At 43.0% G+C, this 26,876-nt stretch overlaps 1 protein-coding gene across 1 annotated transcript in view; it reads left to right on the top strand.

The window, feature by feature from the left end:
- SRGAP3 (SLIT-ROBO Rho GTPase activating protein 3) overlaps nucleotides 1–26,876 on the top strand; it is a 283,316-nt gene that overhangs the window by 247,871 nt on the left and 8,569 nt on the right. The window contains 7 exon segments of the mRNA XM_020973788.2: nucleotides 919–1,053; nucleotides 2,491–2,596; nucleotides 3,641–3,868; nucleotides 5,193–5,272; nucleotides 18,602–18,782; nucleotides 20,641–20,790; nucleotides 22,734–23,061. Of these exon segments, the coding sequence (XP_020829447.1) occupies nucleotides 919–1,053; nucleotides 2,491–2,596; nucleotides 3,641–3,868; nucleotides 5,193–5,272; nucleotides 18,602–18,782; nucleotides 20,641–20,790; nucleotides 22,734–23,061 (1,208 nt within the window).

Genomic DNA, 26,876 nt, shown 5'->3' with positions numbered 1-26,876 from the left:
ATTTCTAAGAGATGAGTGTTGAGTCAGTTTCCTTGTCACTCTCACGTGTGCCGCTTTCTAATTAGGTACAAGGTATAGAGGCTACGATGCTGACCTTAGAATCAGGAAGGTCTGGATTTGAATCCTGCCTTTGACTCTTATTAACTGGGTGTCCCTGAACAAATCACTTAACATCTCTGAGTCTCTGTTTTCTCATTTGTAAAATGGGGTTGATAATACCTGCGGTACCTACCTCAGAGGCCTGTGGTAAGACTCAGATGCAATAATATTTGTAAAGTACCTTGTAAACCTTAAAATATCATGCAGATTTTAGTCATTATTTATCTAATTAGAGGATAATGAGTCTAGAGTTGTGAGGAGGGCTTTAAAAGAACTATACCTATCTTACCCTCCTACCTTTAGGAATAATTGTATTCTCCTGGAACACTGGCCTAATGGAAAGGGTAGTGTACCTGGATAAGTGGCCTCAGACTCTTCCTAGCTGTGTGGTCCTAACTCACTTAGCCTCATATTTCCTCATCTGTAAAATGGGAATAATAATAGCACCTGCCTCTCAGGTTGTTGTGAGGTTAAAATAAGGTAAAATTTGTAAAACGCATTGTGAATCTCAAAGCCCTACAGAAATGTTATTGTTGTTGTTTTTGTTAGAACTCTGAGAACCCCTTCAAGAAACAGTTGGAAGCTTTACTTCCTCACCTTCCACTACTCCATAATGACTTTAGGAGTGGTACATCCCAGTGTGATGATGCTTAATAGAAGAGCCTATTAAGTTAGGACATGCTGGGAAAATACAGGGAAAGTTCCCATCCCATGTGCTGCTTTTCTGATCAGCCCTGGGCTGGGGGTTATCTGTTCTAGCTAATTGAACAATTCCTGCTGTCTAATCAGGCTGAAAAGTCATCTTCTATATCTGTTCAGGTGAAGATCCCCTGGCGGATGACCAAAATGAAAGGGATATTAATTCAGTGGCTGGTGTCTTAAAGCTGTATTTCCGAGGACTGGAAAACCCACTCTTTCCCAAGGAAAGGTTTCAAGATTTGATATCCACAATCAGTAAGTACTCATGGATGGAGTGGGAAGGGGAGTTTCCCAGAGAAAGGGATATTAATCAAAAAGGCTCCAAAGGAAGAGGTGAACAGCAGTCACCTACTGGGGGAAGGAAACTGTTGATAATTATTTAAGTTTTGAACTGGCCTCAAACCAAGTTTTAACTTTTCTAGGAAAATAAGCCCATGGGGGCAGCTACCTTTCTTAGAAGATTCTTATAAACTGGTCTAAACAAAGTGGAACAATCATCAATTGATCGACAAGCATTTGTTAAGTACCTACTATGTGCCAGGCATTGTAATAAGCTCTGGTGATAAGATGACACAAATGAAAGAGTCCCTGCCCTCAAGAAGCTTACATTCTGTTGGGAGAGACAGAATGTATAGAAATAGGTATGTTTAAAATAAAAACCAGATCATTTGGAGGAAGAGGGGAGGCACTACTAGTTGGGGGCATCAGGAGAAGCCTAAGGCAGAAAGAAGGGCATGCTTGAGCTGAGCTTCCATGCAAACTGGGCTTTCTAAGAGGATGCTAAGAGGGATATTCCTAGGCTCCCGTCTGGCTTAGATTAAAGTGTAAACTCTTTGAGGTCAAAGACTGTTTTTTTAATTTGTCTTTATATCATGAGATGATCCTATCATTGACCTAGAACTGAAAGGCCCTACATCCAGAGCTAAGGTCCCTTTAGAGGTTGTCTAGTTCACTCTCACACATTTTACAGAAGAGGAAACTGAGGCTCAGAGAGGTTAAGTGACTTGCCCAGAGTCATACTGGTGGTAAGCCACAGAGGCAGAATTCATACTTGGGTTTAATGATTCCAAGTTCAGCACTCTAAGTTCGTCACTTTTTCTATCATATCCTCAGCATAATGCCTGGCACATAGTAGGTGTTTAATAAATGCTTTTGTCATTGTTAACTCTAGCCATGTTTACATGAACATCAGCTCTTGGATCTAATTTATTGGCATTTTCCTTCAGTATGAAAAAGATGGCATGTGCCTTATTTTATGGAATTCCAGCATCATTGAATCAATCACAGAAGCATCTACCATTTGTGGAAGTCATGATGCTGGGCTCTGTGGGAGAATCTAAGAAGTTTAAGGCATAGCTCTAGTCCTCTTGGGGTTTACAGTCTTCCTGGGGAGACAGGACATGTGTACCAGAAGTGTAGTAAAGGCAGTACATCTTTCAGGCCTCGATTACATGGTAGAAACTATCAGTGTTGTAGTTCAAAATGAGAAAAAGTCATGAAGGCTGGCATAAAATGGATGAAGTGAGGGTTTCCTCTATGTAGCAACTTACTGTTCTCCCTTTAGCAGAGCCACTCAAAACATGAGCCAAAGTTGAGGTTGGGCTGGGGAGCAGAGGTCACAGTCCTGCTCCCTCTGGGCCGACTGAGCTGCATCTCACCTTAGTGGGGGTTACTGGGGGGCTTGTGTTATAGAAATGGAAAGTCCCGCAGAGAGAGTGCACCTGATCCAGCAGATTCTTGTCACCTTGCCCCGAGTGGTCATCGTGGTCATGAGATACCTCTTCGCTTTTCTCAACCAGTGAGTGCATTTTTCTTCCTTCTCTCCTCTAAAATGCCCCCATGCCTCCTCCCCAGAAGTAGAGTGACCTGCTCAGATGCTGTTTGGCCCCATCCTTGAGAAAGAGGTTCTTGGACCCTTCTATGTTTATGGTTGAAGCTGTGGGGACCTGTTCCCTAACATTTATTTCTTGAGTTCTTAGACTCATAGAATGGAAGGTGGAAGTTGGAGTTGCCCTAATGGCAAGATGCTTGAGATGTATGGAAACCATCAATGTTTCTGAGACTCAACCCTGCTGAAACAGAAACTTGGAAGATCCAAGGCCACCTCCTCAGACTCTTACCACTGTGGGGAAGGGAAGGATGGGGATCAGCGTATCTGTCATCCCTCCTCCCTGGTCTGACCACACAGAGTGTTGGAGGTCCACACTGGAGCAGACCCACTGAGGAAATGGGAAGAGGCAAAGATTTTCTTCTGCATTCCCCACCTCTCTTTGGTGACCCTTTCCTTCCTCTCATTGTAACCCTCTTTCTCTATGTTCATATTCTATGTTCTGTTATCCTGCTTCCTCTGGGGTTCCTGTGAGGAGAAAGGAGAAATTCAGATGTGTTGTCACTAATAATTCAGTGGAAATTAGTTTACTGTGTCTCCCCATCTCCTACCCCAACACCAATGCCCAGATGTGTGTCTATTTGAAAAATATGTAGGGAAAAAATGACCCAAAGGGATGAATCTCTACTGGTAGAATGTTAATGACTGTCATCACCTGACTAGGAAAGATATTAACTAGGAGAAGCCTTCCCAGAACCCCACAAAACATGCCATATGTAATAGACATCTACTTCATATAAATGAATTGTCCATGGACAATTCTGCTGGAGATAGTAGAATGCTGTATTTTTATTGTGCTACTTTTCCTTTCCCTATCCCTACCAAAGTACCAACGTCAATAGTTTCCAAATTCCATTGAGGGTAGGGGTCATGGCTGTCATCCCCACAAAGCCCCAGGTGCCCCATCAAAGAAATCACTACTCTAATCTTATCTCATGGGGGCTTCTGTTTCAGCCTGTCCCAGTATAGCGATGAGAACATGATGGATCCCTACAACCTGGCCATCTGCTTTGGGCCAACCCTCATGCATATCCCAGATGGACAGGACCCCGTATCATGCCAGGCTCACGTCAATGAAGTCATCAAAACCATCATTGTCAATCATGAGGCCATCTTCCCCAGCCACAGGGAACTGGAAGGGCCAGTGTATGAGAAGTGCATGGCCGGAGGGGAAGAATATTGGTAAGATCCTGTCTAGTGATACCTTCTGCCAATGTAGAAAAACCTGTCTTCAGGGAAGTTGGAGAATAGCTGACTGATATCCTCTATATACTAATCACCCATGGGCTTGCAGGCTATTATTTACAGCCTCCCTCCCACCTTTTCCACAAGTTTTCTCTCTTAAGGTTAAACAAACAGTGCTTTTGACCTTCTCATGAGTACTCCTTGTCTAAGCCTTTCACCATCTTTATGACTATAAATGACCTGGGGATTCCTTCTTGGCAAGGAGACAGAAGCCAAATTAAAGCTTTAGAACTATCAGTCTTAGAATTAGAAAGGACCTCTCTAGTTTGCCTGATCTGTTCTCCTTCAGGAAGGTAAAAAAAATTATTATCCCCCTTTTACAGATAAAGCAGCTAAGACCCTGTAAAGTTAAATGACTTGCCTAAACTTGGGAATTGGGCATCAGGTAATATGATGCAAATTGATCTGCTGTTGACTTCTCTAGGCTCTGAAATGCTCTCTACATCAGTCAGTCAACAAACATTTGTTATGCATTTACTATGTGCTAAGCTATGGAAATGTAAGGAAAGGTAAAAAGAGTCTCTGTCCTCAAGGATTTTCCATTCTAATGGGGGAAAACAACATGGAGCTACTGTGTACATACAAGATGGAAATTGCCTTCCAGGTGTAAGATTCTATACTTCTATTCTTAGTTTGGACAAAGGCCCACCATCCAAACCAGTCCAGTGAGCATTTATTAAATCACTACCACATGCAAGACAGAAACAAAATGTCCCTGCCCTCAGGGAGCTTACATCCTACTATGCCGTATGAGCATTGGTTGAAATAACTATGGCTGCCTAACCTGGAGAAGACTTAAAAGAGGATCATGGTCTTTATCTTCAGTTATTTGAAGATTTCTCATGTGGAAGAGCAATTAAACTTACTCTTTGTGAATTCGGAGGGCAGAACTACTTGAAGAGGATGTAAATTAGAAGGAAGCAGATTTTTGCTTAGTGTAAAGAATTTCATAATAGTGGAGTTGCCTTAAGAAGGAATGTGTTGTTTCATATGGTAATAAGTTCCCCATCACAGAGTTCCACCAGAAACTGGATCACCTTTTGGAGATTCAATAGAAAGGTTTAGTTAGTACATTAGATTGAATTAGATGGTTTTTGAGGTCCCTCCCAACTCTAGGATTCAATGGGAATAGGCAAGTTAAGTGTGTAGGATGGGAGAAAAGAAAGTACTTCTGAAGCAGGCAGTCAGAACTGGCCTACAGCGAGACTGCCAATGATGAGGGAGCATCCCATACGAGTTTCCTTTTCTTGCTTCATTGCAGTGACAGCCCACATAGTGAACCAGGGACGATTGACGAGGTTGACCATGACAATGGCACAGAGCCTCACACCAGTGATGATGGTAAGTAGAGGATACACTGAGATGGGGTGCAGGAACCAGGGTACCCAGAGCCTAATGGGGAGAACCATTCTGGGCTTGATTTTAGGCACTTATCTGTCTGATGGCCTAAGCCAGAGATCGGGAACCTGCAGCCTCAAGGCCACATGTCAAAGGGCCACACTTCAGGATCTAAAGGGCCATATGTGGCCTTGAGGCTGCAGGTTCCCTACCCTTGGCCTAAGCTATTGACCCAGAAATACCACATCTAGCTCTGAATCTATGAGTCTCTCTAGTCCAGTGGTCTCCAAACTTTTTTGATTGTACTCCCCATCACTCTAATATTTTTTGAGTATAATCCCATAATATATGTATATTTATTCATTTATAAATTAGATACATATATCATTGTACTCATATTCTATATTATAAAACATACATACAGTGTAGACATTTTAAAGGATGAGATAAACATGAAATAGACAATATTTTAAGAATATTTATCTACCTATAAAACCAACAAAATATTTATTCTGCTTACAAAACAAAACCCTATGTATGTCCTGGGGAATAGGGAGGATTTGTAAATAATAATTGTTTGTTAGTAATTAATTATTAGGATGCTTTTTAATTGAAAGACGTAATACAACAATGAAATAATAGGTCATGATAGTCAGTGAACATAACAGCTTTTGAGCAGGAGTCTTGTTTCTCGGTAGGTAGATATTCAACATAACAATAAGCAGAAATGATTGCCTTTGATTTCTCCTTAGCAGGAAGTTTTTCTCAGTTTTATGGATGCAGCTTACTAGATGGGACAGTATCTTAATTTCCTAATCCTCTTTGGATATTTTAGTTGTTTCTTCATATGAGTATAAAACAAAAAGGGTGGTTTGGCTTCACCCTGGAGAACAGGTTGAGGAGTAATGTAGAATAAGACTGGAAGGATAAATTGAAACCAGGTTGTGAACAGCTTTAGGGAATTTATATTCAGTAGAGAACCACTTGAGTATGGGTTGACGTGGTTAGACCTTCACTTTGAGAAAATCACTGTGGCAGGTAGTTGGAGAATGGATTAGAGTAAGGAGAGACTTGAAGTAAACAGATCAATTGGGAATTAGTAAACCTTTATTAAGCACCTACTGGGTACCAGGCACTATGCTATTGGACCGGTACCCGAGTGATGAAGGCCTGAGCTAGAGTGGTGATTGAGTAAGTGATGAGAAGGGGATGGATATGAGAGGGACTGTGAAGGTAGAAATGATCATCTTGGGCACTTGTTTAACATGGAGGGGGAAGAAGATGAGATTGTGAACTTGAATGACCGGAAGGATGGTTGGTGGTGCTCTTGATAAAAATAGGGAAGTTTGGAAGAGGGATTGGTTGGGAAAAAAAGATGAGATCGTGGAACTTGCCTTGTCAGTCCCAGCCCATATATGTCTTCTCATCTTGTGAGATTCACTCTGTCCCACCTAAAATGAAAAGGGAGAGTGAGACTCTTTCTCCAAGGGGCACTGCTTCAGCCACAAGATAATCTGGGGAGCAGGTGAGTATTCTGGACATAAGGGGAATTTCTCAATGGCACTTGTGTGGCTACATAAGTGTTGAAAAATATATATGTATTATATATATGTAATATACATACGTGAAAATGTGTGGATGGACAGATAGATGAGTAGATGGGTGACCTGAAAGATCCTTAGATCCCTCTTAATCTGAGTTTCTTGTGTTTTGGATATCTTCCTGGGGAGCTTCCATTGTTGGGATCTTGTCTCCCATTGCATGCATTCACCCAATGATTTGAATTCCCCCATCCCCATCCTCTCCTTTTCTTTTTGTTTTGACTTTTTAAAAAAGAGGCCTTATCTGTGTGAAATTGGATCTGGCGTCTGTGTTTTACATGAAAGACTATGCCAGCTTCCCTCTAGAATAAGGTCACCTGTCAGATATCTTGCCTCTGGGTTTTTCCAGTGTCCTCACTGCCTGAGGGGTGGATGTTTACTATTGACCCAGGGGCTGAAGACCTTGGTGAGCAGAAGGGAAGGGAAAGACCCAGGCTTAGTTAAGCAGATTGGATTGATGGTGGAGGAGATATGGTGCTACATTTGGTAATCAGTTCCAGTGCTCCCCCACTGTCACTTTTCTTTGCTTCTGGCTTGTTCCGTGGAGCCTCCTAAAAGAAGTTTAGCATTCTACCCCCCCTGCTCCCCCAGAGACAGACTGTCACCTGCTTGGTGTTGCATGACTCAGAGTTTTCATTGATTTCCTTTGAAGCCACAACAGAGCGATCTTTCTCCTGCCTGAATGGCCCTAATTATTGGGTCTTTAGAAAGATGGCACAAAGGAGATCTAATTCTGATTATTGACAATTTCAGGCACCAGCAAAAGGCATCTTCTTCCCTCTAAAATAGAGTTGTCCTCCTGACTTCCTTCTTTCAGTGAATAGCACCTCTTATTTCCTAGTCACCCAATCCTGAAACCTTGGAATCACCTTTGATTTATTTTCCTTCACCAAGGAGAGGTGTCACCAAGTAGAGGCCCTGTGTGACCTTGGGCAGGTCACTTAGTTCCTCATCTGTAAAATGAGGGTACTAGATTAGATGGCCTTTGAGGCACCTGCCTGCTGTAAAACCACAGCATGATTATGCTATGAGCTCACACACCAGTAAAGAGATGTCCAACAACCACTTGGACATGAAGGTCAAGATGGAATTCAGATGAGACGTCTGCGCTGGAGACAAAAAGTTGGGAGTCATCCACTCAGATGTAAAACTTGAAGCCACAACAATGTCTAAGATTATCAGCAAAGAAAATTTAGAGAGAGAAAAGCAAAGCAGAATCTTTGTAGAGAGAGAAGATCAAAAGCAGAATGTTTTTTAGGAGTAGGAGAAGGAAGAGGTAGCCTGAGAGGTGGGAGGAGAGCCAGGATAATATATGGAGGCCAACAGAGTATGGAGAAGGGCAGAACAGAGTGGAGTAGAGAGAGACAGAGGTCAGCAGTGTCCCTTGCTGCAGAACAAGGACCACGAAAAGAGACTATTGGGTTTGGTAATGAAACAGTTGTTAGTGACACCTGAGAGAGCAATGTCGGTGACTGTGGAGGTCATAGAATCCAGCGTGCAGAGAGGTGAGGAATGATCCGCTGGATGGAAATGGAGGCAGCAAGGGTCGACTACTCCTTCTCAAAGCTTATCAGTGAAAGAAAGACTAGAGACGGGGCAGTTTTCAGGCTTGACCAAACTACTTCCATTCCCATGTCAGGTCTCACATACTTTCTCACCCCTGTGCTTTTGAGCATCGTCAGCCAGCAAGTGTTCACTAAACACTAACGTGTACCAGGCACTATGCTGACCACTGGGAAACAAAGCAAAAATGAAAACAAAACCCAAACACCATGGTTCCTGCCCTCAAGGAGCTTACATTCTAATGGGCAAGATAATATATAAATAAGTAGGCACATGACAAGTTTATGTAGAGAGTAGCTGGAAGGTAATCTCCAAGGGAAGGCCCCTGTAGCTGGGAAGGGGAGAGGGCTTGTCAAGGCCTCTTGCAGAAGACAGGATTTGAACTGCACATTCTAGGCCCATAATGATAATAATAATAACTAGCATTTAAATAATAGCTGCTACGTGCCAGGCACCGTGCTAAGCACTCTACAGATATTGTCTCACTTGATCCTCACAACAGCCCTGTGAGGTATGTACTGTTTTTATACTTATATTACAGTTGAGGAAACTGAGACAAACAGAGGTTAAATGAATTGTCCAAGGTCACACAGCCAGTGTTTGAGGCTGGATTTGAACTCAGGTCTTTCTTACTCCAGGCCCCGGGTTCTATCCACTGTGCCATCTAGCTGCCTGGAGGGGACAGCCATTGCAAAGGCATAGAGATAGGTGATTAAGTATTGGGTTCAAGGCACTGTGAGTAGGACAGTGTGACTGGATCAGAGGGGAGTAAAGTATAAAAGACTTAGGTAGGAAGGGCCAAGTAAATGCAAATGTAGAATTTTGTATTTGATCCTGAAGGCAGTAAGAACCATGGGGACTCAATGAATAGGAGGAGCATGATCAGGACCATGGTCAGGAAAGTCATCTTGGCAGCTAAGTGGAGGAGAAATTGGAGTGGAGAAAGTCTCGAGGTGGGGAGACCAGTTAGAAGGCTGTTGCAGTATCCAGGCAGAAAGCAGTAATGGCCTGGTCTAGGGGGACAGTTTTGTGAGTAGAGAGAAGGGAACATAGACGATAGATGTCGTGAAGATAAGAATGACCAGATTTGGTAATAGATCAGCCATGTAGGTTAAGTGACAATGAGCAGTTGAGGATGATATGGAAGTTGTAGGCCTGGGTGCTTGGGAGGTGATGGTGCCATCCTCTATCAGGACAGGGAATTTTGGAAGAGAGGAATGCTTGGAGGGAAAGATAATCAGTTCTGTTTGGGACCTGTTGAACTTGAGATAGCTACAGGACATGCAGTTCAAAATACTCAAAGGAGAGTTTGTGATATAGGTCTGTAGCTCAGTGGAGAGGTTAGGGCTGGATATATAGATCTGGCAATTGTGTGCATAGCATATGGATAATTGAATGCATGGGAGATGATATCACCAAATGAGAAAGTATACAGGAGAAAAAGGCCTCAGACAGGGCCTTAATGTTTACCTGTGCTTAGTGGGCATGATATAGATGAAAAACCATCATAAGCACAGCTCCTGACACTTAGTAAATGCTTAATGAATGTGTGTTGCTTGCCTTAACCAAGGCAACATGCATTCATTAAGTACTAAATATACAGCAGGAGCTGTACCAAGACCTGGGAGCTCTGGGTAAGGAATCATTAGACAGATAAGAGCAGATAAATAGGAGAGAGCAATGTCATGAAAACTTAGAAAGGCCAAAGACTGAAGACAGATCAAGGAGGATGAGGAGGATTGAGGAAAGGCCATTCAATCTGGCAGTGAGCAGAGCACTGGTGACCTTGGAGGGGGTGATTTCAGTTCATGATGAGATTAGAAGCAAAACAGAGGATTCAGAGGAGAAGAAATTGAGGCAGTGAGTGGGAACAGCTTTCTCAAGGAATTGAGCCACAAAGAGGAAGAGAGAAATAGAATGACAGCTAGGAGAGGTGGTGGAATGAAGTGAGTTTTGTTGTTGTTTTTAAGAGTGGAAGGAGACCTGGGCAGGTTTGAAGAAGCAGGGAAAGAGAAGAAAATAGAAAGAGACTAAAGATAAAAGACAGACTAGGGTCTAGACTTGAGATTTCATCTGATGTAGGGAATGCCCGGGTGAGGAAACCTCTACTACTGCAGGTCAGCGCCTTGTCTATGATTTGTCCTTAATGAGTTTCCTAGGGGGTAAATGCCTTATCCAGGGTTATGTAGTCAGTATATGTCAGAGGAGGGCCTCAAACCTGGGTCTTGGCTCTAAGTCCAGAGCTTTCTATCTACTGTGATTGGTAGAGGCAACTCCCAGTGAGAAAAGTATGCTGCAGGCAGGGCAGCCTGGCACCTGCTTGACAACTTACAGTCTTATTTGTAATTCTACTTTACTGTCTTATCTGTGCTAGTCAATTATAAATTCACTGAAGGCAAGGATTGTGTCTTATTTATCTTTGTATATATCTGTTCCCAGTGCCTAATTCAGGGCCCTTATACATAGTAAGCACTTCACAAATGTTCTTGAATGAAAGAATTCATTGAACAAATGAATACATGAATGAATGAATGAGATGGTCCCTGACCTCAAGGACCCTACTGTCTAGTGTGTGTGTTTGCACACATACCCAAACATATATTAGCATTTTGTTATTGTTCAGTTGTTTTTCAATCATGTCTTGTGACCTCATTTGGTGTTTTCTTGGCAGAGATATTAGAGTGGTTTGCCATTTCCTTCTCCAGCTCATTTTACAGATGAGGAAGCTAAGGCAAACAGAGCTAAGTGACTTGCCCAGGGTCACACAGCTAGTGTCTGAGGCCAGATTTGACCTCAGGGAGATGAGTCTTCCTGATTCTAGGCCCAGCATTCTATCTACTGTGCCACCTAGCTGCCCATATTATTAGCATATTTACAGGCAATATGATGTAGTGAATAGTGTTGGACTTGGAGTCAGGAAGACTAGTATGTGAGTCCTGCCTCAGACACTCACTAGCTGTGACTTGGGGCACGTCACTTAACTGCTCTTTGCCTCAGTTTCTTCAACCATAAAATGGAGCACGAGTGTTAAAAACAACACACCTACATCCCAGGGTTTCATGAAGTCAGATAATCTGTGCAAAGCATTTTGACCACCTTAAAGTATGGTAGAAATGTCTGCTATAATCATTCCATCCTATTTACACATGCATGGGCATTTGGGCTCTCTCATCTCAAGGTTCATCCCTGCATTCCAGCTCTTTCCTCCCTTCATGTATTCCCAGACCCCACCCTGCATCCAGCCTGGTATCCAAGATTCAGGGATTGCCAAGGTAGATAAGAACAGGCTAAAGCCCCGAGGGGCTGCCTCGGTCCCCCTTGTCCCTGCATACCTCCAGGTATAGAGAGATTTACCAACACAGATCGCCTGGTTCCAAGAAAACCCTTAGAGATAAAACATTCTCCCAGAGGCCTGGAGATGTGACAGCCAGGGTTCCTTGCTGTGGTTTGCAGACCCACTTATTCTTCTGGCTCTGTTGCTAGGCAGAAAGGTAGGTCACAGTCTCATTCTAGCAGGCTGCTGAGAATCAAATTCAAGGCGACAGCAGATGGAATGAAAGTCAACTCTGTATTTTAACGGAAATGTAATGGTTATTGAAAGATCTCGGTTAATTTGGCCCAGTTAGCTGTGCTGTCATTCCATTATTTTATTTTATTTTTTGCTTCACCAGTTTCAGAAGATGATAGAAAAACATCTCTCAGAGATGCAGCCAGGCAAAGCCTGCTTAACTGTTTCATCACTACTCTCCATTAAAGACAATCTCACCGAGAGAATGTCAGACCCAGCTGCTATCACAGTATCCTTGCTGAAGACAGGTCAAACGTTCCTCTTTTGGAGAGTAGGATTCATGAAATGTGAAAGTTAGCAGGGACTTTGAAAATCATCATCCTTCCTCCTGGTTTTACAGAAGGGACAAGGGAGGAGAGGGGACTTACCCATGATCACAGAGTGACTTAATGGAAGAAGCTGAGTAGGATGGGGAGAGGGACAAATAATAAAAAAATCAATCAAGCATTTAATTAATATTTAAATGTACTTAATATTTACATTTGGTTTATTTAATATTTTAATATTAAGCTAATTTTACATTTACTTAATTTGCTTAATATTTACATTTAATTAAGTAATAATTTTATCAAGCATATATTAAGCACCTACAGTATTCCAGGCACTGTGTTAGGCACTGGAATACATAGACCAAAAGGGAAACCATGCCTTCCCTCAAAGAGCTTAGTAGGGAGGAAGCATATAGACATGTAAGTAAATTCAAAATACATACAAGATAAATACAAGGTAATTGTATGTTGGGGGGTGAGGAGAGAAATAGTTATGCCTTCAGGGATTAGGAAAGGTCTCATATAGGAGGTAGCCTTGATCGAATCTTTTATAGAAGCTCAGGATTCTAGAGGTAGAGCTGAAGAGGGAATGGATTTCAGGTACGGGAGACAGCCTCTGCAAAGGCTCAGAGATTGGAGATGATAATAGGTGGATTTTCCTTCTATTTCATCAAGAGCAACACCAAATTGAGAATTGCTAATGGAGTTGGGAAAAGTAATGATGAAGGATGGGGAGGGGAAAAGTGAGGATGAAGTCTTAGAAGAATCTGGGAAGAACCTAACTTCTAGTTCCTGTCCTCAAGGAACTTCTAGTCTAGGAGGAGGCTCTGTCTCTCTCTCCCTCTCCCTCTCCTTTTCCTTCTCCCTCTCACTCTCTTTCTCTCTCCTCTTCCTGCTGCCTCTCTTCTCCTCTGTCTCTGTCTCTCTTTCTTTCTCTCCTCCTCTCTCTCTCTTTCCCCTCCTCTCTTTCTTTCTCTCCTCCTCTGTCTCTCTCCTCTCCTCTCCTCTCCTCCTCTGTCTCTCTCCTCTCCTCTCCTCTCCTCTCCTCTCCTCTCCTCTCCTCTCCTCTCCTCTCCTCTCCTCTCCTCTCCTCTCCTCTCCTCTCCTCTCCTCTCCTCTCCTCTCCTCTTCTCTCCCTCCCTCCCTCCATATATATATATATATATACATATATATGTGTGTGTGTGTGTGTGTGTGTGTGTGTGTGTGTGTGTGTGTGTATATATATATGTATATATATATATATATATATATATATGTATGTTGTAGTGTATGGTTAGCACCACATGACTTGCAAAAATACTCTAGAGCAGTGGTATCAAATAAAAATAAGGGCCACTAAACCATACACAATGATCCATACAGGCTGCATTTTGACTTAGTTTAAAAATGAAATGTTCTGTTTTTATTGCATTTTTATTTCTCTTTTCAAATATTCTCCAATTACATTTTAACCTGGTTCCTGGGAACTGAGGAGTGTTGTGGCTGAGGGGGCTGAAAGTTGGATACCTCTGCTTGAGAGCGTGGGTACTTAACGTGGATTCTATGAATTAGGATTTTTTAAGAATATATTTTGATAAATGTATTTCAATATAATTGATTTCCTTTGTAATCCCAGGTATTTTATTTTATGCTTTCAAAAATTATTCTGAGGGGTCCATTGCCTTCCCTAGACTTCTGCCTAGGACGTTTAGCATACAAACAGGGTTAAGAGCCCCTGGTATAGATACTCCTTGATCACTCGACTTTAGGGAAGTGATAGGCCCTGAACAGATCCCTAAAGGACAAGCAGTGTTTGGACAAGTGGAAAGCAGAGGAAAGGGCCTTCTAGGCTGGGGAACACCTTAAACAAACATGGAAATGCTCAAGGAATGTTGAGGGGATTGTGAGATATCATAATAATTCAAGCAAAGAGTCTATGTGGAGCGTTGTGGGAGATAAGGCTGAGAATTTAAAACTGTAGATCTAGAGTTGGAATGGACCATAAAGGTCATTTAGTCCAATCTCCTCATTTTACAGATGAGGAAACTGGTGCCCAGGGAGGTTAAGTGACAAAATGGGTAGGCTTTGAATACCAAGCTAAGGAGTTCAAATGGTATCCTGTAGACAGGGGGGAGCTTCTCAAGACAATGATAATGAGAAGATATTAACTGACTGGATGAAAATCTATGAAAACAAAGAGTAAAAGCATGGAACCTCAAGCTGGAAAAATGGAAATGGTTGCTGATATGTTCCTTATTCCTATGGGGACTTTGGGAATTTGTAGAGTTCTCTCTTGAATATCAAGCTGATTTCCACTGTGGTGCTTCCTGCCGAGCTCTATTTAGAAACAGAGTCCTGTAGATTGCCTGTCCCTTTCCTGAAAGGCTGACATTTTGCTAATTAATATGCATACTTCATTTGCATATGAGTGCCTGTAATGGCAGGTTGTACACAATTAACACAGAGAGTCCATTGCTACTTCTTTGGTTTAATCTGTTCTTTTGAGGTTGGTTTTCCCCATTATGATCAAATAATGAAGTGGTAGATTCTCTGTTTCCTCATTTGTAAAATGGGGTAGAGAGCCTAACAGTGGCTAGGTGGCTCACCTTGGAGAAAGGACAGCATGAGTTAATGAATTCCAACCTCTGATTTATACTGGCTGTGTGATCCTGAGCTAATCCCTTAACCCCTTGGTGCCTCAGGCTATTCTCTAGGACCAGATGTTGCCCAGACACATGCCATGTGCATTGGTACAAAGAGTCTGCTCTTGAGGATGTCTCTGCACCAATGAAATCACAGCATACAAAAAAAAATATTTGTACAATAACCTCATAAATTTATTGCGAGAAATGCGCTTGGTAAATCATGGAGTACTATAAAATATGCATTATTGTTTGAATCATGGAATGTCAGAGTTGAGATTATAGGATCGTCAGTTTAGAAATGCTATAAGAAACCTTAGCAATTACTCAAATAGATTATGAAACTGAGGAGCAGAGTTTAGTGATTCAACAAGAGCTTGGATTTGAATTCAGTCTCTCTAACTGCAAATCCAGCACTCATTCCTCTACATAGGGGATCTTAACCCAAGGTCTATGAACTTAAGATAGATAGATAGATGGATAGATAAGACAGATACCTATACTTCAATGTAATTGGTTTCTTTTGTAATCCCATGTATTTTATTTTACACATTTAGAAGCATTATTCTGAAAAGGGGTCCATAGGCTTTATCAGACTGATAAAAGTGTTCAAAATACACAGAAAGGTTAAGACCTGCGTTAGAGTGTGGCCCTGGGTTCAGATCCTCCTCTGACTGTATTACTTGTGTGAGTAAATGAGTTGGACAAGTCATTTAGTTTTCTGATCCCCAGTTTCTTCATCATTTTATTTATGTGGGTTATATCTATTAATATTTACCATATTGGAAATTAAAACAGGATAAATTAGAGGTAATCACATTCCCTGCCTCCCCCACCTTACTAATGTTTTTAGCATAGAGCCCTAGCAGTAGAATCATTTAGTTGAAAGGTATGATCAGTTTTGTGACTTATTGAATTTTGCCATTGTTGTTATCCAGTTGTGTCCAATTCTTCATGAGCCCATTTGGGGTTTTCTTGGCAAAGATCCTCGAGTGGTTGCCATTTCCTTCTATATCTTATTTTACAGATGAGGAAACTGAGGCAAACTTGTGACTTGTCCAAGGTCACACAGCTAATAAGTGTCTGAGGTCAGATTTGAACTCAGGAAGATGAGTCTTCCTGATTCCAAGCCCAGCACTCTATTCATTGCACCATTTAACTGCCCAAGAAATCTGGGAATCAAACCCCAGTCTCCCAGGTGACAGGCAAGGATATTCATCACTGTACTATCAAATACTGCCTTATTGTTCTCCAAAATGTTTGCGGGGGTTATTTTTTATCATCCAGAATATTTGATCAACCAGAAGTCCCCAGCCATGCTGCCTAGCAGGGAGCTTGCTGCAATGACAACGCCCTGGTTTTATATCATGCTTTTCCTCTAACAACTTCCCATCTATTTCTAAAGCACTTATTCTCATTCTTGTCACACTGCTACTAGGAAGTAGGTCAACTGAAATATTGAGATCTGTTAGGCATTGCACGTGCGTGCACTTAGGGAGTATTGAGAAAGATGGTCTTAGGGTGAGGGTAAAAAGCCTTTTTATGATGAGGACCACTGATTCAAGAGGCAAAGAAAACAATCTAGAGCCACACCCACCTTTAAAAAAAAGATTTTAATTTGCAGAGAGAGAGAGAGAAGAGGAGGGGGAAGAGAGAGAGGAAAGGAGGTAGGGAAAAAAGAGGGGGTGGGGGGAAAGAGAGGGAGAGGGAAGGAAGAAGAGACAGAAACAGGGAGAGGGAGAAGAGAGAGAGAGAGAAGAAGGAGGAAGGGAAAAAGAGAAAGGAAAACACCAGTATTCAGAGGTAGAATAATGGACAGAGAGAGAAATAAATGGCTTAGGTCCTGATAGGAGTTTAGCCACTCTCTGCTTGAGTTGTAGGAATAGAAATCTGTTATTCCCTATTCTCTTGCATTTGTCGTACTAGGTGACTTGGGCAGGTAGGGCCTTGCTTTCCTCCTCTGTGAAATGGGAAGGTATGACTGAGTGATCTCTAAGGTCAGGTCCAGATACGAACCCACGCCTTTGAGAGCCCTTCTGTGTCCTCCACGGCCTCTCAGTTGCTCTTGTCCTCCAGACTCTGCTTGGAGGGACGACCTCACAGTAACTGCCCAGGGCTAAATTATTCTTGGAGTGAGAACATCTATGCAAACCTAGTATTACCCAGGGGTTCAGAGAAATCCTGCTAAAGGGCTACATTTGTAGCAGGCCATGGATTCTCCAGTCTTCCTTATGGGATCCAAGTATCATAGACCTATTCTGAAGGCCAATTAGTCCAAACCCTTCACTTTACAGATGAGAAAACAGAGGCTTAGGAGACTTAACAACTTGCCCAAGGTCCCACGGACAATAAGCCGCCAAGGCGGAATTTGAACCCACTTCCTCTGACTTCAGAGCCAAAAATATTTCCATGTACCATGGTGTCTACTAAGAGGCCTGCCCTTCCAGTGTCTACTGGTTAGCAATGGGGCTTTATCTAAGGAGACCCTCAAGGTCAGCCCTATCACAGGCAGCTAAAACATAGACCAGGCCATTGCCTTTAGAGTGCATACAGTGGCTTCTAATTTCCAGACACATGTGCCAGTCAATGATAGACACAGGTAGGTGGCAGAGTGGAAAATCACTGGGCTTAGAATCAGGAAGACCAGAGTTCAAATCTTGCCTCAGACACTAACTAGCCGTGTGACCCTGGACAAGTCACTTAACCGCTGTCTGTCTTAGTTTCCTTATCTGTTAAAAATGAGGAAGGTTGGATTCTGTGGTTTCTTCAGCCCTAAGGATATGATCATATAATAGGAGATTGTAGAGAATAAGGGAATAAGGTCACAGAGATAACCCTAAAGGAGGCCAACTGAGTGACCAGCAACCATTTCTTAAGCACCCACTGTATCCTAGGTTCAGAGCTATGAAGACAAATAGGAAATTGCTTCTGCCTTCAAGGCTGATGTTCTAAAGGGGGAGGGGAACTACACATACATGTTTAAATCTATGAAGTGATATGGTAATATTGTGGGGAAAAGCCCTAGCAGCTGTGGACAGGGCAGGGCTGGGGAAGAATCAGGGAAAAGCTTCCTGTGGAAGGCAAGGCTTGAGCGATATTTTGAAGGAAAGAAGGAATTCTAAGGATGGAAATAGGGAGTAAATATATCCCAGGATCGAGGGGATGGCCAGTGCAAAGGGGAGTGAAAGATAGAAGTGTCATGTATGAGAAAGAGCAGGAAGGCTGGTTTGACGGGACCCAGCACCAGAGTTTTGGGTGAAGGGGAGTAATGAGTTACAAGGCTGGAAGTCAGGCTGTAAAGGGCTAGAATGAAATGGAAGTGCTGATATCTGATTCTCAAGGCAATAGGGAGCCATTGGAGTCCACTGAGGAGGGGAGTGGTCAGTCCTGTGCTTTAGAAAAATCACCGGCAGGTTTGTGGAGGATGGATTGGAGAGCAGAAAGTCTGGAGACAGTTGGAGTTGCTTAGAATTATTTGGCATTGATTACCATTTTATAGATTGAGGGTCTGAAACCCAGGGAGTCTGTATTACTTGTCCAGAGTCACACAGTACTTGCCAGAGCTGATACTAGAAAGCAGATTCCTAATCCAGGTCTATGCTACTCTGCCTGTCTGTTTCTTAAGAAGCTGGAAGCCCCTAATCCCACCCCTCCTTAGACCACAGATGACTTCCATTCACATACTTGCTTCTTTCTGCCCTTTTCAGAAGTGGAGCAGATCGAAGCTATTGCCAAGTTTGACTATGTGGGACGGTCCCCCCGAGAGCTGTCCTTTAAGAAGGGGGCCTCGCTCCTCCTGTACCACCGGGCCTCTGAAGACTGGTGGGAAGGCCGACACAATGGAGTGGATGGACTCATCCCCCATCAGTACATCGTTGTGCAAGATATGTGAGTAGGCTTGGGGACTGCCTGGCCTGGTCCACATGAGACAGGACTGAGGTCATCCTTTCCTCCTTAACCTGCATTAGTGTGATTGTTGCTGGGATGTCCCAAGTGTTTGATTTCCAGGATTACATTCCTCAGCTTACCCCAATTGAGTTAGTTCACTTAGCTCATTTACCTACTTCCAAGGACTGGGAGATCTTCTCCTTTAACATTGATATACTTCACAAATATGCAAACAACTCTTTTCTGGGTGCACGGTAACAATGATTGATGTCCTTGGTCCCATACTTCAGCCCCTCCTTGACTCTACCAAGGCCAGTCTTTACCCACCATTTTAAGATTCATATTGTCACTCACATGCATAGAAAGTTCATGCTATCTCTGTCTTCAGCTGAGCAGGAAGGTGTCAAATGTTCCTTTTTATCTTTTTATCCTGACCCTAGCACATGCCCTATAAATAATAGGCTCATTGCTTTTGAACATAGAGATGCCAGGCATTTAATGCTTATTTGTTGTGATTTAAAGAATGACAAAAATCCTGAGAAATGTGTCTTGCCTGGCCCAGCCACACATCATTCATGTTCCCAATGCTCACTGTTCAGGAATCTGGGGAACCCTGTCTGAATGTAAATGTAATACTGGAGAGGGGCCACATTAAGCCATTGCCAGCCATTAATGCCTTAAGTAAAATTAATTTCTCAGTCTCCCTCTCAATAAGGTCTGAAGGGACAAGACCCAGAACAAGTTAAGTTTTGATGGGGATGGTGAATGGTACAGGTCCTCTGTAGTGGTGTTTTCTGGGTAACTAGCAAGCACCGTGAGGGCACCAGATGCTTGGGAGATGCTGAAAAAGAGATTATTGAAAGGGGATGGGAGGAACATCGAAGCTATACTTTTACCGAAATTCAGTAAGCTCTTATTAAGTAATAACAATAATAATAATAAATGATGGCAGTGATAACAATAATACCTGGCATTTATGTATCATTTTAAGACTTACAAAGTTCTTTTCAAATATTAATCCCATTTTATCATCACAGCAAACCTGGAAAGTAGGTGCTATTATTATCCTCATTTTACAGATAAAGAAAATAAGACAGATAGAGGTTAAATGATTTCTCCAGGGTCATACAGCTAAGTATGTGTTGAGTATGTCTAAGTGAGTAGCCCAGTGCAGGCTTTGAACTCAGATCTTCCTGACTATGGGTCCTGAGCTCTATCTGCTGTGCCAGCATTTAAGGCATGATATTAGGCACTGGAGAAATAAAGATGAAAAATAGTATAGTCCTTGACTTCAAGAAATTTATCATCTAATGCAAGGGTGATAAGAGATAAGATTAATATACGAATGAGTATAATACAAGGACAGGCCCTGGGTGGATAGATAGAGAATGTGGTCTTCCAGATTCTTCCCTTCAATATTCTAGGCCACAAGCCATATCCTATATGACTACCCAGATCACCAGGCAGCATCCTGCCTTTAAAGGTCCACTCAGTCCTGTCCTATGTCTCCCCTTGCCATAATTCCTTGACCTGGCTGGGGTCTGACTCTTCAGAGTGTGAGGAAGAAAAGGCCCAAATACGGGGATACAAAAGTCTGCTGTTGTTCTTTTATTCTAAGGGAAACTGCTAAAGGTGTTGTCAATAGCCAAAGCAAAGAACAAGGGTGGCAGATAACCTGAACTAGCTCAGGTCCAACAGTGGGCAAGAATGAGATCTGATTTGCCTCAGGTCGGGGAGCAAGTTCTGGATAAGTGGGACTCAGGGATATCTTGGGGCAGCTGCATTTACCTTTCCTATTCATGGCTGTTAGTCTGGGAGGCAGCTCCCATCCTTGACTCGTGTCCATTGGTGTCCCCAGGGATGATGCGTTCTCGGACAGCCTGAGCCAGAAGGCTGACAGTGAAGCCAGCAGTGGGCCCCTGTTGGATGACAAGACCTCTTCCAAGAATGACCTCCAGTCCCCCACAGAGCACATCTCTGACTATGGATTTGGGGGAGCTATGGGCCGGTAGGGACGGGCTCTTGTTTTGCTATATCTCGTGACTTCTTGCGCTTGAGGGAGGGAAGAGTTAGCAGGTGAGCACAAGTTCGGTGCTGGGCAAAGCTAGATTGGATGGGAACCGCCTGTGTTAGCTAAAGTTGGTGCAGGAAACACCTGGCATAAAACTAATGGGGTGGGAAGTGGGGAAGGAATTAAACAAGTTGGCAGCCTAGGACCTGGATTCAGATCCTTCATATAGCTCCTTCTTATCTGTCTCCTTCCTTCTCTCTTTCTCACTTTCTTACTCTCGTGTCTGTCTGTCTGTCTCTCTCTCTCCCCCCTCCTCTTCTTCTTCTCCTCCTCTTCTCCCCCCTTCTCTCTCTCTCTCTCTCTCTCTCTCTCTCTCTCTCTCTCTCTCTCTCTCTCTCCCCCTCTCCTCTCCTCTCCATCTGTCTTTCTCTCCCCTCCCCTCCCTTCCCTTTCCTTCCTCTCCTCTCTTTCTTACTCTCTCTGCCCTCTCTCTCTTCTCTCTTTCTCTCTGTCCTCTTTTTCCATTTCTTTCTTCCTGCCTCACTCTTTTTCCTTCCCACCATCAGATCCTCTCTCCTTCCCTCTCCTTTCCTCCCTTCACCCTTTCTTCCTCTTCTCTGCCTGTGCCTCAGGCCTGCTGGGGGACACCCACAGGCATTGCTTAGCTTTAGCTAATGACCTTGAGGACTAAAGAATTCCTGACCATATCTAACACTCAGTCCCCTATTACACAACCTTCTTTCTCAAAACACTCAAACAGCATCTCCCCCCACCCCTTCTAGCCTGCCCTCCCTGCCTAAACAGCCTCTTCAAAGTCTTTTTGTGACCTTCACCGAATGCAGTAGCTTACATTTGCAGAGTGCTTTCACATCCATTATCCAATCTGATGCTCACAAGGTATAAGGCAGACAAGGATTATCCTCCTCTGGTGATTTGCCAAGGATCACGCATCAGGTCAATAATATGGCCATTAGAACCCAAGTCTGCCAATACTAAGCCCAATGACCTTTCTGCCATAGGATGCTATAGTCCAGTATGCCACCGAAACATAATGCAGAACTCCTAGAATGCCTGAGGAGGGGGCTAAGTGATGGGCTTACCTTTCTCAGTTAGCTTGTTTCTGGCCCTTGGAACCATCCCTACACCAAATCATAAATAGACAGCCATCCCACTCCCCCCCCTCCAGTGTCTGTGCCTTCTGGCCAATGTTTAATGAGTCCTCCATGAGCACAGCTCAGATTTTTCACAGGGACCTTGACACAATGTCCAGTTTACATGGACATCCTGTGCTCTGACAGCAGCCTGGTACATAAATGGCCATCTGTCCAAGGTGAATGATACCTCATTTTGTCTCTGGGTATATTCTTGAGGGACTGTAAGAAGCAAAAATATTCTTCTGGAGGGCATGTTTCCAGTCCAATCAGATCTCACTGATGCAGATTTCTTGGGAGAAGGCACATATATCTGCATTTATTCCAAAGTCAGAATTACAGAGCACTTTTTGTAGAGATGTAGTTTTGCTTAGTTAAAGCATGTGGTCATAACTCTAGCTGCCAATAAAGCATCAGCAGTATCCTGCTGATACTGCTTTAATGACTAGGGGAAAAATGATTATTAGCCCATTAATTGTCTGCAGATTGTTAGCTAAATTTTTGAAAGCAGACTATTCTTGGAAGTAGATTAAACATTCCCCTTTTTTATAAAACAAACCATGGTTTGTCCACTTAGCAACCCCTTCCTCCCCCCTTTTTTTTTTACAAATAGTGCAAAGGAAAACTAGGCTGATGTTTGCTCAAATTATGAAAAATTCAATATCAAGGAAGTTTGAGTTAATGAGATTTTATTATACTCACTTAAAGCTCACGTAAAATCCCCATGGGTTAGCTGAGATGTTTGAAAGTTGTCTCCCCATGACCCCCTGCCCCATGGCTCCTTTGCAGAGTACGGTTGAGATCAGATGGGGCTGCCATCCCCCGTCGCCGGAGTGGGGGTGACACACACAGCCCACCTCGGGGCCTGGGTCCAGGGATAGACACCCCACCTCGAGCAGCTGCCTGCCCCAGCAGCCCCCACAAAATCCCCCTCAACCGAGGCAGGATCGAGAGCCCAGAGAAGCGGAGGATGGCAACCTTCGGAAGTGCCGGCAGCATCCACTACCCGGACAAGAAGGCCCTTTCCGACGGGCACCCGCTGAGGTCGACCTGCGGCTCCACACGGCACAGCAGCCTCGGAGACCACAAATCTTTGGAGGCTGAAGCCCTGGCAGAAGTAAGGAGATAGCAGGAGCAGGGCTGATGGAGCATGGTCCCCCCAAAAGGGCAGTAGGGGGAGGGAACAAGTAGAGCCCATTGGCCAATGCCCCTTTGCCCCCTCATCTAGAACAAGAATTGGCTCCTGCTGGGCCACTAGTCATGAATGTGGCTTCCCTTATTTGTTCATTCACTCTCTTGAGTGAAACCCCCAGTGTCCACTCTCCTGGGTCAAGGCATTGATGATTTCTATTAAAAATACAAATGTCCTCTGGAAAGAGTATCCAATGGAGTCCTTCTCAACTATTGACACTGTAGCTCTTGCTGATAGTAATGGTAATAGCGGGCATTTATATAGCACTTTAAGATTTGCAAAGCACTTTATATACATTATCTTATTTGATCGTTGCAACAACCCTGGGAGGTGCATTCTATCATTATCCCCATTTTACAGATGAGGAAACTGAAGCTGAGAGAAGTTCAGTGTGCAGGGTCAAACAACTAGTCAATATCTAAGGCAGATTTGAACTCTGGTCTTCCTGACTCCAGGCTCAGAGTTCTACCCACTGTGCCACCAGTTGCCTCTAAACTAATTGCTAGTTTATCATTTTCTGGTTGAAAATGTTTGTGGGCTGATATATTTAAAAATGAGTATTCATAAAGATTGGTGTAGATTCCTAGTGAGGGAAATTAATGATTGCTTAACAAGTATTTTATTAAACACCTACTATGTGCCAGGCATTGTGCTAAGGTATAGGGATGCAAATACAAAAATGAAATCTTGGATGCCTTCAGAGGGCTTACATTCTGTCGAGAGAGATAACACAGACACATGTATAAGTGTATTTATAAAATACACACAAAATCATACAAGGTAATTTTAGCAGAAAGCATTCACGAGTAGAACAGAAAAGGCTTCATGTAGAAGGTGGTAGTTATTTTGAGCTTTGAAGATTTATCAGAAGCCAGGGCATCTAAGAGGCTGAGGTGAGGGAAGAGTGAGTGCATTCCAGGCACAAAGAACAGCCTATTGCAAGCTGGAGTATGGTGTGGGAGGAATGTCCAGAAGGCTGTTACAGAAGCTCTCTTTTCTGTAACGTGTTGCTACTTACTGAGCACAACAAGCCTGCAAAGTAGACGTTATAAGGATTTTTCTCCCCACTTTATGGATGGGAGAAACTGAGACTGAGAGGTGAGGTTACATCTGTGAGAATGACACTGAAATACAGTGTCTTTCCAAAATACCATATTTCTTTTCCCACTTTAGGAAAGAGGAAGTAGCATAACAGAGAGCTGGACTTGGTATCAGAAAGACCTGGGTTTGAATCCTGCCTTTGACACTTAGTGTGATCATGGGCAAGTCACTTAGTGCCCCCACCCACCTCTCCAAGACGAAGTTGCAGCCTAGTAGCTAAAGTGCAGCCATGGAGGGAGTCTCCACAGCAGAAGTTCCTTACACTGAAAAAATAGTAGGTCTGTCCCCAAAGCAATCAAACAGTTGGTAATCCCTTCCTCACAGGTCATTGTGAGACTCAAAGAAGATAGTATGCTTTTCAAACTTTAAAGTGCTTTTTAAAATTAGATATATATCTATTATTATTATTATTAGATATATATATATATATTAGATATATAAATAGCTCTTATTGGTAGAGACTCAAAGAATTTCATAGACCTGTGGAATGTTAGAGCTGAGCAAGACTTTCAAGATTTTCACCTAGTCCTCCCATTTTACAAATGAGAAAACTGAGACTCAGAAGAGAGAGGATATCACTTGTCCAAGTTCCCATACCTAGGTGCTGACAGAGCATGTACTCAAAGCCATAGCTTGACCCAAGATCTGAATGTCAGTCTATGTAAGCTTTGTTGTAGCATGGTGTTCTGTTGTCTAAGGAACCATTAGCCTTATCCTTCAGTATTAAGGAAAAAAATTCAAATATCAATTTGACTGCTCTCTGAATTATGGGGGGAAAGGGAAAGCATAAGCCTAGGAGGCAAAATCTCCCCTCCTCCCCCACAATATATACTGTTTTTGTGAATTGGTGAATTAGTGGGGGGTGGGAATTTCTTAATGAGTGTGTAATTGTGAAGGGAAGCCAAGGCATGAACAGTCTAGAATAAGAGATAATTTCTTCTTACTGTAAAAAAATAATTAACCCTACCATTGACTTGGCTCTGGAATAAGCTTTTCCATTTCTGTTTGACTGTAGTAACTATAGCTGATATTCAGAGAACTTGGAACACTTCAGACTGTATAATGAAGCTCTGATATAAAGTCCCTCTGTAGGATATGGAGAGCTGTTGGCTTATCCATCCATTTTATTCCTCTCCCCATCTCCTCTGTGCACCCTCATTCTGGGAAAAGATAGCATCACCTCTGAGACCAATGCATGGCACAAGCTTCAGCCAAGCTGTTCTTTCTCTTAAGCTTTCTGTCTTTCTGGCTCACACCTTCCTTGGGGGAAAGTGAGGGAAATAATGAAATGGTTTTGTTTTTGTTTTTGTTTTTAAGTTTTATCTTTCAGCCAGCCTACTAGCCTAGAATAAGCAAAGGAAGCAGTGGTATCAACAGATGAATTAATTAAGCAGAATGTATAATGAGGTCAAAAAAATGTTGAAAGCAAGATTTATCAGATAAACTGAAAATCAGATAGGAGCATGGCTGTCCTAAATGGCTGTCTCCTGAGTCAGTCAGTAAGCATTTATTAAGAGCCTGCTATATTCCAGACACTGTGCTAGGCATCAGGGATGCAAAGAAAAGCAACAGACAGTCCCTGCCCTCAAGGAGCTCACAGTCTAATGGTGGAGACAACATGTGAACAACTATGTACAAACATGACAGATTGGAAAAATCAGCAGAGGGAATGCTCTAGAAGTAAGGGAGGGCTTCTTGTAGAAGATAGGATTTTAGCTGAGACTTGAAGGAAATCAAGGCAGCCAGGAGCTGGGGATAAGGAGGGAGGGTATTCCATGCATGGGGACAGCCAGTGAAAATGCCAGAAGCCAAGAAATGGAGGATCTTGTTTGTGGAATAAAGAGGCCAGTGCCACTGGATTAAAGAATACATGGTGGAAAGTAATGGCTATAAAGACTGGAAAGGTAGGAAGGGACCAGGTTATGGAGGGCTTTAAATGAAGAATCTTATATTTGATCCTAAAGGCAGTAGGGAACCACTGCAGTTTATTGAGTAGGGGGCAGGGATTGATTAAAGTCAGATTTGTACTTTAGGAAGATCAGTTTAACAGTTGAGTAAAGGATGGAATGGAGTCAAGGGAGATGAGGCAGGCAGACCCACCAGAAGGGTATTTTCAGTAGTCCAGATGTGAGGTAATGAGGGTCCACACTAGGCTAGTGGGAGTGCCAGAGGAGAGAAGGGGGTGCACACAGGAGATGTTACAAAGGTAGAATCAGCAGAGCTGGTCAACAGATTGGATTTGAGGGGTGAGAGAGAGTGAGGAGTCAAAGATGACTCCAACGTTGGGAACCTGGGTGACTGAGAGGACAAAAGTAGGGAAATTAGGAAGTGGGGAGATTTTGGGGGAAAGAAAATGAGTTTAGCTCCAAACATGTTGAGTTTAAGGTGTCTGCAGGATATCCAGTTCAAAATGTCTAGTGGACAGTTGGAGATACAAGACTAGAGGTTAGGAGAGAGATCAAAACTAGGTAAATAGATCTGAGAATCATCAGCATAGAGATGATAATTGAATTCATGAGAGTTGATGAAATCACCAAGCAGAATAGTATAGAGGTGAGGGGAAGAGGGCCCAAGACAGAACCTTGGAAGTTATCCATGGTTAGTGGGCATGACTTGGATGAAGATCCAGCAAAGGAGAA

Source organism: Phascolarctos cinereus, unplaced genomic scaffold, assembly GCF_003287225.1.
Source record: "Phascolarctos cinereus isolate Bilbo 61053 unplaced genomic scaffold, phaCin_HiC Scaffold_4;HRSCAF=312, whole genome shotgun sequence".
In the NCBI taxonomy this organism is placed as follows: Eukaryota; Metazoa; Chordata; class Mammalia; order Diprotodontia; family Phascolarctidae; genus Phascolarctos; species Phascolarctos cinereus.
This window is presented reverse-complemented; position numbering and strand designations above follow the sequence as displayed.